Genomic DNA, 13,895 nt, shown 5'->3' on the forward strand with positions numbered 1-13,895 from the left:
AAGTCAAATAATCTGATGGTGTGTGTACTGAAGGTCTTAGAGTACGCACGCCACAGGTTTTTTAAACTTTCCTTCTGTTTTTGGTTTTCCCACTTTTTTGAGTTTTGCTTCCATTGCTGCTGGTTTCCAGTTTCGTTTTTTTTAGCTTTTCCTTAGCTACAGACCGGGCGCTAATGACCGTAGCAGTTTTGCGCCCTAAAACCATAACATAAAAAGAAATAGATGTAACTGCTTCCAGTGATCGTTTTTAAATGATCTAACTGTACAGTAAAGGGTCTTTGTGGCTATTACTGCGCAATACGTTACATTTATCTTGAGGGCCAACTCCCCGTACCAAGCGTCTATCCTCAGCAAAAAAATGGCTCTGAGCACTATGGGACTTAATAACTGAGGTCATCCGTCCCCTAGAACTTAGAACTACTTAAACCTAATTAACCTAAGGACAACGCACACATCCATGCCGGAGACAGGATTCGAACCTGCGACCATAGCGGTCGCGCGCTTCCAGACTGTAGCGCCTAGAACCGCACGGTTACCCTGGCCGGCTATCCTCAGCAGCTCTTCCCGCATATCGCTACTGTTTCCCAGCGTTGCAGCTTCTCTCTATACAAAGCATCATCTACATCTACATCTACATCTACATCAATATTCCGCAAGCCACCTGACGGTGTGTGGCGGAGGATACCTTGAGTACCTCTATCGGTTCTCCCTTCTATTCCAGTCTCGTATTGTTCGTGGAAAGACGGATTGTCGGTATGCCTCATGTGGGTTCTAATCTCTCTGATTTTATCCTCACGGTCTCTTCGCGAGATATACGTAGGAGGGAGCAATATACTGCTTGACTCTTCGGTGAAGGTATGTTCTCGAAGCTTCAACAAAAGCCCGTACCGAGGTACTGAGCGTCTCTCCCGCAGAGTCTTCCACTGGAGTTTATCTATCATCTCCGCAACGCTTTCGCGATTACTAAATGATCCTGTAACGAAGCGCGCTGCTCTCCGTTGGATCTTCTCTATCTCTTCTATCAACCCTATCTGGTATGGATCCCACACTGGTGAGCAGTATTCGAGCAGTGGGCGAATAAGTGTACTGTAACCTAGTTCCCTTGTTTTCGGATTGCATTTCCTTAGGATTCTTCCAATGAATCTCAGTCTGGCATCTGCTTTACCGACGATGAACTTTATATGATCATTCCATTTTAAATCACTCCTAATGCGTACTCCCAGATAATTTATGGAATTAACTGCTTCCAGTTGCTGACCTGCTATTTTGTAGCTAAATGATAAGGGATCTTTCTTTCTATGTATTTGAAGCGCATTACACTTGTCTACATTGAGATTCAATTGCCATCCCCTGCACCATGCGTCAATTCGCTGCAGATCCTTCTGCATTTCAGTACAATTTTCCATTGTTACAACCTCTCGATATACCAGAGCATCATCCGCAAGAAGCCTGAGTGAACTTCGGAAGTCATCTACAAGGTCATACCTTAAGAGTGTCTAGTATGATAAAAAAATTATTATGTTAAATATATTTCAATTCCTTCAATTTAAATCTGTGTTTCATACTAGAATGCCGTGTTCCCAGTTTGGCACAGCTTTGCCACAGGAGACACGAAAGCGGTCGAAGACGTCCGTCTTCTGGTCGGCTCCTGATCGTTGTCAGAAGGAGGCTAGGTTTTGATTACGCAAAGACTTCCATTATTTGGAAAAGAACAACCCGGATTTCTTTACGTAATCTGTATGAATTTTATAATTACCTAAGGGACCTTTAACAATGAACAGTAAAAAAAAATTGCATTTGCAAATGAAATCATTAATAAATGGGGCAGCTATGAGTTGTATAGAAAACACGAAACGGCCTTCTGTCTTCAGCCAGAATGCCGCAGTATTCTCTGCAGTAGTAAAGGCTGTTTGACATTTATAAAAGTAATATGACATGGAGGTAAAAAAATAAAGGAAAAGAATAGAATAAGAACTATGGTAAACAATAAATATATTCAAACAATTCTGACTAGCAAATTAGGGCTTATTTATAAACAATATAACTTACATAAGTACTTTTCTAACTGTATGGTGGGATCAGATTTCAGCCTGCCCTGTGCTGTCTCCTTGGTTTACGTTTTTGTCACAAATTACAGTCATTACTTTTCTCCTTCGTTAGACAATTCTTGCACTGTCCAACACCTTCACAACAATAACTTGCCGGTTTACAGTTTCCAACATAAATTACTTGAATTTTATTAATTAATAATGTTGTCTGGACGCTGGCAAGACTGCTCACTTTTCTAGAAAGTCGACCTTCTTCACGTTTTCACATTACGAGCAGAAGTACATTAAAATCTGAAGATCTACAAACGTTTTTTACTGTCATCTTTTATTTAGATCGAAGCGGAACGTTCGGTTCAGCTTCTGTTAAAATATTTCTTTGACTGCGCAATCGATGTATTAGCGTCCGCGCTAGATGCGCATCTTTATAGTTACGTAAATTATATAAAACAAATGTCTTTCAAAGAACAGGTCTCATCTCATAAGTTGATCATTTACAGATAGGTGAATGCCTTTCCAAGGGTACTCACAGCTTTCATACTACGGAAATCCCAATAATATTACAAGTGTATACCTTGAGAGCTGTGAGGACGTGGTCATCGTCGCTACTGTGAAACACATTTCTTCTACTGAGAAAGTGCTCACAGGTCATAAGATACGCACGGCGCCAATTACGAGGCGCGCTGCGCCGCACACTTTGTCAGAATCCTTTATTGGCGTACCCAGATTAAGTCTCTGCAGTCTCATACATAGCCCATCAGTCTCAAGTGGGCTGCGGCCTGTGTTTCGCATTTCTCTATTTCTGGATGTTTGAAGCGTCACCGAGGGTGACATCACAGGACTCCACGCTTTTGCGTCATCACAGAGGAATGTTGCAGGCACGTTTGAGCCAATTTTCAAACCTCTGCGTCGCAACTGGAGAGAATTGTGGGATTTCGAAACTGTGATCCTTTAATTGTGTTGCACGGTGTAGCTGGAGTGCTGCAGAGCATTAATTAGAAGTGGCGGGGAATATCAGCAGCGACCATTTTAACCCTGGCACAAAGCGAGGACGGCAGACCTTATTCAGACTGATGGGCTATGTATGAGACTGCAGAGCCTTAATCTGGCTCCGCCAATAAAGGATTCTGAGAAAGGGTGCGGGGCAGGGCGTCGCTTAATTGGCGCCAAGACTCTGCGGTTTCCGGCTGCCGTGGAAGCTCCGAAGAACGTTCCGAAACGCATCAGCCTGTCGGCGCTGCGCAAGCATCGTTGTGTTCCCGAGAATAGGTGTGCAACACTTCTCTTGCGAAGGGCATGCTACACTACTGGCCATTAAAATTGCTGCACCAAGAAGAAATGCAGATGATAAACTGGTATTCATTGGACAAATGTATTATACTAGAACTGACATGTGATTACTTTTTCACGCAATTTTGGTGCATAGATCATGAGAAATCAGTACCCGGAACAACCACCTCTGGCCGTAATAACGGCCTTGATACGCCTGGGCATTGAGTCAAACAGAGCTTGGATGGCGTGTACAGGTACAGCTGCCCATGCAGCTTCAACACGATAACACAGTTCATCAAGAGTAGTGACTGGCGTATTGTGACGAGCCAGTTGCTCTGCCACCATTGACCAGACGTTTTCAATTGGTGAGAGATTAGAGAATGTGCTGGCCAGGGCAGCAGTCGAACATTTTCTGTATCCAGAAAGGCTCGTACAGGACCTGCAACATTCGGTCGTGCATTATCCTGCTGAAATGTAGGGTTTCGCAGTGATCGAATGAAGGGTAGAGCCACGGGTCGTAACACATCTGAAATGTAACGTACACTGTTCAAAGTGCCGTCAATGCGAACAAGAGGTGACCGAGACGTGTAACCAATGACACCCCATACCGTCACGCCGGGTGATACGTCAGTATGGCGATGACGAATGCACGCTTTCAATGTGCGTTCACCGCGATGTCGCCAAACACGGATGCGACCATCGTGATGCTGTAAATAGAATTTGGATTCATCCGAAAAAGTGACGTTTTGCCATTCGTGCACCCAGGTTTGTCATCCAGTACACTATCGCAGGTGCTCCTGTCTGTGATACAGCGTCAGGGGTAACCCCAGCCACGGTCTCCGAGCTGAGAGCCCGTGCTGCTGCAAACGTCGTCGAACTGTCTCTGCAGATGGTTGTCGTGTTGCAAACGTTCCGATATGTTGACTCAGGCATCGAGACGTGGCTGCACGATCCGTTACAGCCGTGCGGATAAGATGCCTGTCATCTCGACTGCTAGTGATACGAGGCCGTTGGGATTGAGCACGGCGTTCCGTATTAACCTCCTGAACCCACCGATTCGATATTCTGCTAACATTCATTGGATCTCGACCAACGCGAGCAGCAATGTCGCGATACGATAAACCGCAATCGCGATAGGCTACCATCCGACCTTTATCAAAGTCGGAAACCTGATGGTACGCATTTCTCCTCCTTACACGAGGCATCACAACAACGTTTCACCAGGCATCGCCGGTCAACTGCTGTTTGTGTTTGAGAAATCGGTTGGAAACTTTGCTCGTGTCAGCGCGTTGTAGGTGTCGCCACCGGCAGCAACCTTGTGTGAATGCTCTGAAAAGCTAATCATTTGCATGTCACAGCATCTTCTTCCTGTCGTTTAAATTTCGCGTCTGTAGCACGTCATCTTCGTGGTGTAGCAATTGTAATGGACAGTATTGTATAAGTAATGAAAGACATTAATTTTCTCTCGGCCAAATTCGGCTGAAAGGATTCTTTGTTCAGGGAGATAATAGAATATTCCTTCTTCGGCTCCTGTAGTTTCATGAAGTTCCGATAGGTGGTCGGCGCTATACCTAGGCTTCAATATGACGTCGGTTACAGAGGTGCTGTCCAGGCGGTGAGGTGTCACTGAGTTTCTGTTGGCGGAAAACCAGAGCGTCGCACATATGCTTAGGCACTTGCAGAATGTTTACGCAGAGCTGGCAGTGAACAAAAGCACGGTGAATCATCGGGCGAGGCTTCTGTGTTCATCGCAAGGCCGCGCACAGCTGTGACTCCTGCAGTGTTGGAACGTGCGGACACTCTCGTTAGAGATAATCGATAGATCGCAGTCACGCATCTCGCTGCTCACCTCAACGTCTGCGTTGGTAGTGCTGACACACTCGCCCACCTGCCTGACGAACTCAAAGGTGAGCGCCCGCTGGCACAACAGAAGAACATACGGAGCAACGAAGGACCATACGAGGTGCGGCTAGAAAAAAACCGGACTGATGCTGGAAAAAACATTTATTTACAATTATTTACAATTTCATGTTATCTCCTTCAATGTACTCTCCTCCTCGGTCTCTACACCGCTCCATACGAATTTTCCACTGTTCATAGCAATGCTGCAAATCATTTTCGGTAAGTCCATACATTACTTCCGTCGCTTTTTCTCTTACTGCTTCAACAGTCTCGAATCTAGTTCCTTTCAAAGCTGACTTGACTTTAGGGAGAAGAAAAAAGTCACAGGGGGCCAAATCAGGTGAGTAGGGTGGATGATCTAAGATGGGAATGTTGTGTTTTGCCAAAAACGTCTTCACTGACAACGCACTGTGAGCTGGGGCATTTCTTTGGTGAAGGATCCATGACTTTTTTCTCCACAAATCGTTCCGTTTTCTCCGTACTCGCTCACGTAGGGTAGCCAGGACGCTAATGTAGTAATGCTGATTCACTGTTTGTCCCTCTGGTACCCAATCAATGTGCACAATCCCTTTGATGTCAAAAAAAACAATCATCATTGCCTTGAATTTCGATTTTGACATTCGTGGTTTTTTTGTCGTGGAGAACCAGGAGTTTTCCAATGCATCGATTGGCGTTTAGTTTCGGGATCGTAAGTAAAAAACCACGGTTCATCGCAAGTAATAACATTTTGTAAGAAGGTGGGATCACTTTCAATGTTTTCCAGGATGTCAGAACAAATCATTCTTCGGCGTTCCTTCTGTTCGATTGTGAGACACTTTGGAACCATTTTTGAACACACTTTGTTCATGTTGAAACTTTCATGAAGAATCTGCCTAACACTTTCCTTGTCAACTCCTGTTAACTCAGACACTGCTCTGATTGTTAAACGGCGATCTTGTCGAACAAGTTTACCGATTTTTTCAATGTTTGCATCAGTTTTTGCTGACAATGGTCTGCCAGTGCGAGTGTCATCACTGGTGTCTTCGCGGCCATCTTTAAATCGTTTAAACCACTCAACACTTGTGTTCGCGATAAACAATCATCGCCGTACACTTGTTGTAACATTACAAACGTTTCACTTGCAGATTTTCCTAGTTTGAAACAAAATTTGATGTTAACACGCTGTTCTTTCTGTACACTCAACATTTTCCGACGCACAGACAAAACGTCAACTGCTTAAAACAGACGCCACGGGCAGACCGAGTGCAGGAGGCAGATGAAACTCGAGCAGTAGGCGGAGCGAGAGTCACGTGACAGGCCACGCGACTTTCAGCCTTATTGCATTCGTTTTATTGTTTCACCAGTACTAGTTCGGTTTTTTTCTAGCCACACCTCGTATGTGCGGAATTGCTTGCGCGTTACGAGACTTAGCATGACAATTTTTTTTTTTTTTTTTTCGAACGTCGTCACAGGCGATGGAACATGGGTTCATCACGGCGAACGGGAGACAAAACATCCATGGATTGCCGCCACACCACCTCGCGTCCGAAAAAACCGCAGCGTCAGGCGGTATAAAGTCATGGCGACAGTCTTCTGGGACGCTGAAGGAGTTATTCTCGGGTGGATATCCTCCAAAATGGAGCAACGATCACCTTTGGAGTGCCACCTTGAGGAAAGAAACGGCTTGAGCCAGTTCGTCGCCATAAAAATGGACACGAACGGTTCCTCCGACAACGCAACGCAAGGCTAAGCACAAGTTTGCTCTGCCGAGGGGAGCTCACAAAACGTGATTGGACTGTTCTTCCTCCTCCAGCTTGAAGCCCGGATGTCGCACCTTTCGAGTTCCATCTGTTTGGCCCAATGAAGGATGCCCTAGACAGGAAGCAGTACGTGGGTGACGGGGAGGTTACTGATGGGGCAAGACGTCGACCAGTAGGGTGGTTCCATACAGCCATACAGGCCCCGCTGCTAAGGTGGCCTAAGTTGAAAAATAGGATTTTGTAGCCAAAACAGTTGGACTTGTAGAAGTTTGGAACACATGTTTGAGTATAATGGCTTTTCTGGAGATGTTTGAGTATAATGGCTTTTCTGGAGACTAGAAATCTACTCTGTAGGAACCAGCATGGGTTTCGAAAAAGACGATCGTGTTGTGGGGCGGTGGGTGGAATTATTGTTATGGAAATGTTTTGTATTTCCCAGCCGATGCACCTTATGGGGGGCAGCGCGTGGAATTATTGTTATATAAAATGTAGAATGTAATGTAGAAAAGATGCATTTCCCGGCCGATGCACCATATGTGGGGCGGCGGGTGGAATAATTGTGAATAGATGAAATGTTTTGTTTTTCCCGGCCGATGCACCATATGTGGGGCGGCGGGTAGAATTGAAATTGTTATATAAATGTTCCTATTATTTATGCTGTTTTTTGCCGTTCTCAACACTGGCTCTCTAACTACAATATTGGCAACCAGAAAGTGATTAGCAAAACGTGAAGCCTGTAATTAGAATTCCTAGTGCCCACTTCATCTGAGAAATACACTTACAGCTACAGCTTATAGCTCTGAGGAATTAGGAGATTGTCTGGGATTCATAATCAAAAACGATTCTCTCTAAAATGTTCGCTATATTCTGAAAGTCACAGACCAAAAAAGAATTCCACACAATCCAACTACCAGAGCAGTTCAGAGTCTAATGCGCTGATGCCACTATAACTGTTCAAAATAAAGGTTTAAGTGAATGCTCGCCATAATTTGATGATAATGTTCATGAAACGCCATGCTAAATAATGGTAGAATGTCTGTCCCGCGGCGGCACGTGAAAATACGACATACGCAAACTGAAGATAGATCATTAAAGTCCTCCCAGAATTAACACTTCACTCGAAAACGATTTCATGGTTACGCGTATCCCGAGTAACTTATTACGGCATCCGAGGCTGTTTATAGCAATGATAGCGACGCGACGCGACTCCTGGCACAGGTGGTGCGCTAATCAGCGTCTGGAGAGAACTGGGGCCTTGCTCTCTCGCGCAGTGTTCTTACATGTAGAGCCGCGGTGCGGAGCGGTGTGGACGGCTGAGGGAACGCCTGATCAAATCGGCTCTCCCGACTAGCCGCTGGGCTAGTAATGCACCACTTTAAGTTATCGAATAAATCATTGCTTCCTTTGCTGATGGCCGATGAAGCTCTCAATTTAAATGTGCAATCAGCACACAGGTAAGTAATCATAATAAAAGTCTGACTTGGCTAAGTCAATTATTTTGGGCGAGAGAATTAATTTAATTACACCACATGCCGTAGATGAGCTCTGAACTTGCCCTTTGGAGATACGCTATCGCTATAGTTTTATAGTTATTCAATTGAAACTTCTCACATTTTTATGATTATAGCGGATCTCCCTTCTACTTAAATTTAAACATCCTAGCCTTATTTATTCGCCTACTTAATCTATCTTGCTTCCTTCATTTTTAAGACAAAAACCAGAAAATCATGAATTTCAACTAAAATTTTAAATTGTGAGACCCAGAATACTGTTTCTACTAAATTATTATGAAAAAGGAATCCAAATATAAATTTTTAAGTTTCTAGCTCTTTTCTGTTGCGCCAATGATTTTTACAGAAAAACGTCCAAATTTCGAAAATGGTTAAAGTTATTGAACTGATATTCAATACATATTGATTTAGTATTACTCCTGACATGCTAGAAACGTTTCAGGTTATTTACTTGATTTTTAAAGTATTGCGCAACATTTATGACGTCAGAGCTAGTACAGCGGACTAGGCTGGCACACAATGGAAAGACTGATGAGATTTTTATAAGGCACGAGTAGGCTGCTTCCCTACATCACCCTCTACTTAATTTTTTTTGAAATGTAAATGAGAAAGAAAAGAAAATCAATTAATTACAAAAAGGGAAGCAAGAGTACAGCTTACCTCCCTATGAAAAATTAAAATTTAAAAGTAAACATATAGAAATATTAAAAAGAAAGCTATTATCTACTTCAATTATTTAAATTGCTGGAATGTTCACTGCTTCTTAAATCCATTAAATACATTTTTACATACACAAATTCAAAGAAAATAACACAGTTATTCAAGATACATAAACAGATGATAATATCTTAGCAGCCTTTTCTAAACCTGAAAGAAAATTTTACAATCATGACAATTTCATTTTTACACATGTAGTTGTAGCCGCTTTGGCTGGCGTTCTACCATTCACAAGGGTAGAGGAAGGGAAGTTGCTATGGTGTGCGTCCTTCACGTTCACTCTCAATTACATGGGGAAAGGGGAGGGGTCACTGTGAGTTGTGTCCAAGTCACTCCACGCTTTCACGCAGCTACCAGATTGCCATTATCTGGTTTGTCCTGTAGAACAAACAAAAAGAGTTCCTCAGACTCTGTTCACTTATTATCTAAGGGTGGGTCACAATGAAATGGGGATATATACATTTTATCCTTCAATATTTTGCTGGAACAAAGTTAACAGAACTTTTTCAATATTACTCTCGTGGTTACTTAATTGTCATAAAATCGGTAAACAAATGGCTCAAAACGCCGTTAGTCACGTACTAGAGAAAATTTATGCTCAAGGCATACAATCATAAATCCTATTTAATCTCAATTTTTTATTTCTGGGCCGGAACATTGAACCAATGCTCGGTACATTCCTGATACATTTGTATTTTATTTACTTAGCTGACTCATCTTCGATTACCTTATTCTTAGAGATGGTATGAGTATATTCGATTAGTAGTTGTCTTCTCAGCTTCTTTGTACATGTGAGTAACTTGTGGTAATAGTACAGTTCTGAGTGTTCAAAACACACTACGTTTAGTTGACTACTAAATCCACTTATTGGTCCTCTTCTGCTGTGTCAGTTCCACATCTGCAATTATGTACTTACTTCATCGAAGTGTATTTATGCTGAGCTATATATAATATTTCATGTCTGCCATTATGTTATTCAATTATGTTGCTAGTGTATGTACTTAAGCAATACTCACTCCATTAAAATTTAAAGCATAGGATAGCACATTTATTCCATATCTATAGTGTATTGCAGCTGATTAGTTTGCTCACGTGGCAATCCATTTCCACTCGATCGGACGCTGAAACCACAGGTAGTCTCTCTCGACCTACCACTAAAGTGCATCAAGTATTTATGGACGAGCGTAATGCTAAATTCCTTAAACCTATAGGACACCATGAGCTGCTCTGTCTCATCTAACATAAGGGTACCTATGGGTGTGTCCTGTCACGCACTACACTAAATAACGGCCAGCTCCCACCTTATAAATACTTCCGGGACGTGTCCTTCACGTCTCAACCACAGACACTACTCAATTCTGTTACACTGCCATTCCTTGCTACACAAGGTGAGTTCATTCTTTCAACTTATCTGCATATTTTTCATAACACGGCTTTTAGATTAGTCTGATTTATCGTATAACCGAAGTTTAACGAGTTCCTTTTAGCACTCGTGTGGATGACCTCACACTTTTCGTTATTTATGGTCAACTACCTATTTCCGCAGCATACAGATTTGATTTCTAAAACGCTTTTCAATTGGTATTTATCTTTTCATGATTTTATTAGTCAATAAACGACAGCATTATCTGCAAGCAACCTAAGATGGCTACTCGGATTATCTCCTAAATCATGCATACAAATAAGGAACAGCAGAGGGCCTATAAGACTACTTTGGGGAACGCCAGAAATCACTTATGTTTTACTCGATGACTTTCCGTCAATTAATACGACTGTGACCCCTCTGACAGGAAATTGCAAATCCCGTCAGATAACTGAGACGATATTCCATAAGCACGCAATTTCACTACAAGCCACTTGTGTGGTAGAGTGTCAAAACACTTCCGGAAGTCCAGAAAAACGGAATCGATCTGGAATACGTTATCAATAGCACTGAGCACTTCACGTGAATAAAGAGCTAGTTGTGTTGCACAGGAACGATGTTTTCTAAACCCATGTTGACTGTGTATCAAAAAAATGGTTCAAATGGCTCTGAGCACTTAACATCTGAGATCATCAGTCCCCTAGAACTTAGAACTACTTAAACCTAATCAACCTAAGGACATCACACACATCCATGCCCGAGGCAGGATTCGAACCAGCGACCGTAGTAGCAGGGCGGTCGGTTCTGGACTGAAGCACCTAGAACCACAAGACAACCGCGGCCGGCGACTGTGGGTCAATACATCGTTTATTACATAAATTATCTGGGAGTGGACATTAGGAGTGATTTAAAATGGAATGATCATATAAAGTTGATCGTCGGTAAAGCAGATACCAGACCGAGATTCATTGGAAGAATTCTAAGGAAATGCAATCCGAAAACAAAGGAAGTAGGTTACAGTACGCTTGTTCGCCCACTGCTTGAATACTGCTCAGCAGTGTGGGATCCGTACCAGATAGGAAGAGATAGAGAAGATCCAACGGAGAGCAGCGCGCTTCGTTACAGGATCATTTAGTAATCGCGAAAGCGTTACGGAGATGATAGATAAACTCCAGTGGAAGACTCTGCAGGAGAGACGCTCAGTAGCTCGGTACGGGCTTTTGTTGAAGTTTCGAGAACATACCTTCACCGAGGAGTCAAGGAGTTTATTGCTCCCTCCTACGTATATCTCGCGAAGAGACCGTGAGGATAAAATCAGAGCCGGCCGGAGTGGCCAAGCGGTTCTAGGCGCTACAGTCTGGAACCGCGCGACCGCTACGGTCGCAGGTTCGAATCCTGCCTCGGGCATGGATGTGTGTGATGTCCTTAGGTTAGTTAGGTTTAAGTAGTTCTAAGTTCTAGGGGACTGATGACCTCAGAATTTAAGTCACATAGTGCTCAGGGCCATTTGAACCATTTTGATAAAATCAGAGAGGTTACAGCCCACACAGAGGTATACCGACAATCTTTCTTTCCACGAACAATACGAGACTGGAATAGAAAGGAGAACCGATAGAGGTATTCAAAGTACCCTCTGCCACACACCACACACCGTCAGGTGGCTTGCGGAGTATGGATGTAGATGTAGATGTAGAAAATGTGTATAAATAATCTCAGAAAAAATGAGTTCGGTTCCTTCGGGTGGCCGCTCGCACATAGGTATTCTTGTGTTACTACAGGCTAGCCGCTTGGACCGCAGCCGTCACACGGTTCTATTCTTTCCACGTCTCTGCCTGTGGAGGTTTTCGAGTGTTTGCCTCAGCCTGTTGTGAGACTGGGCCGTGTTGTTCCAGGCCGCCCACCTCGTCGGCGCCGTCCAACTCGTCGGTGATGCGCCGGCTGTTGGAGCGCGACTTCGAGCGGCTGGTTCGGGCCCGCCGCTCGCTGGCGCTCTTCCAGCACCACGACGCCATCGCCGGCACCAGCAAGGCCTTCGTCATGCACGACTACGCGCTCAAGCTGTTCGAGGCCATCCAGGACGCCACGCAGGTAACGCTCGGCGCACGCTCTGGAGCCTGCCCCTGTCCAGGCGGTCGCTTCCAGCACGGCAACCCGGCCTACATCGTCCCTACCTGGAGGCGAACGATGCAAGTTGGGTTGCCTAGCCAGAGATGCGCGAGATACACTGGTTGTTGTTGATGTGGTCTTCAGTCCTGAGACTGGTTTGATGCAGCTCTCCATGCTACTCTATCCTGTGCAGGCTTTTTCATCTCCCAGTACCTACTGCAACCTATATCTCTTGGTCTCCCTCTCCGATTTTTACCCTCCACGCTGCCCTCCAGTACAAACTTGGTGATCTCTTGATACCTCAGAATATATCCTACCAACCGATCCCTTCTTCTGGTCAAGTTGTGCCACAAACTCCTCTTCTCCCCAATTCTATTCAATACCTCCTCATTTCTTATGTGATCTACCCATCTAATCTTCAGCACCACATTACGAAAGCTTCTATTTTCTTCTTGTCCAAACTATTTATCGTCCACGTTTCACTTCCATACATGGCTACACTCCATACAAATACTTTCAGATGTGTCTTCCTGACACTTAAATCTATACTCGATGTTAACAAATTTCTCTTCCTCAGAAACGCTTTCCTTGCCATTGCCAGTCTACATTTTATATCCTCTCTACTTCGACCATCATCACTTATTTTGCCCCTCAGTAGCAACTCTCCTTTACTACTTTAAGTGTCTGATTTCCTGTTCTAATTCCCTCAGCATCACCCCACTTAATTCCACTACATTCCATTAATCTCGTTTTGCTTTTTTTTATGTTTATCTTACGTCTTCCTTTCAAGACACAGTCCACTCCGTTCAGCTGCTCTTCCATGTCCTTTCCTGTCTCTGACAGAATTACAATCTCATCGGTGAACCTCAAAGATTTTTTTTTCTTCTCCATGTATTTTAATACCTACTCCGAATTTTTCTTTTGTTTTCTTTACTGCTTGCTCAATATTCAGATTGAATAACATCGGGGAGAGGCTACAACCCTGTCTCACTCCCTTCCCAACCACTGCTTCCCTTTCATGTCCCTCAACTCTTATAACTGCCATCAGGTTTCTGTACAAATTGTAAATAGCCTTTCGCTCCCTGTGTTTTACCCCTGCCACCTTCAGAATTTGAAAGAGAGTACTGCAGTCAACATTGTCAAAAGCTTTCTCTAAGTCTACAAATGCTACAAACGTAGATTTGCCTTTTCTTAATCTAGCTTCTAAAATAAGACTTAGCGTCAGTATTGCCTCACGTTT

The 13,895-nt window shown here is 43.7% G+C and overlaps 1 protein-coding gene across 1 annotated transcript in view; it reads left to right on the forward strand.

Annotated features, from left to right (window-relative positions):
- Positions 1-13,895, forward strand: part of LOC124719894 (alpha-mannosidase 2) — a 784,015-nt gene that overhangs the window by 552,262 nt on the left and 217,858 nt on the right. The window contains exon 8 of the mRNA XM_047245074.1: positions 12,442-12,637. Within this exon, the coding sequence (XP_047101030.1) occupies positions 12,442-12,637 (196 nt within the window). The remainder of the gene's footprint in view (positions 1-12,441; positions 12,638-13,895) is intronic.

This window comes from Schistocerca piceifrons, chromosome 11 (assembly GCF_021461385.2).
Source record: "Schistocerca piceifrons isolate TAMUIC-IGC-003096 chromosome 11, iqSchPice1.1, whole genome shotgun sequence".
NCBI classification, from domain to species: domain Eukaryota; kingdom Metazoa; phylum Arthropoda; class Insecta; order Orthoptera; family Acrididae; genus Schistocerca; species Schistocerca piceifrons.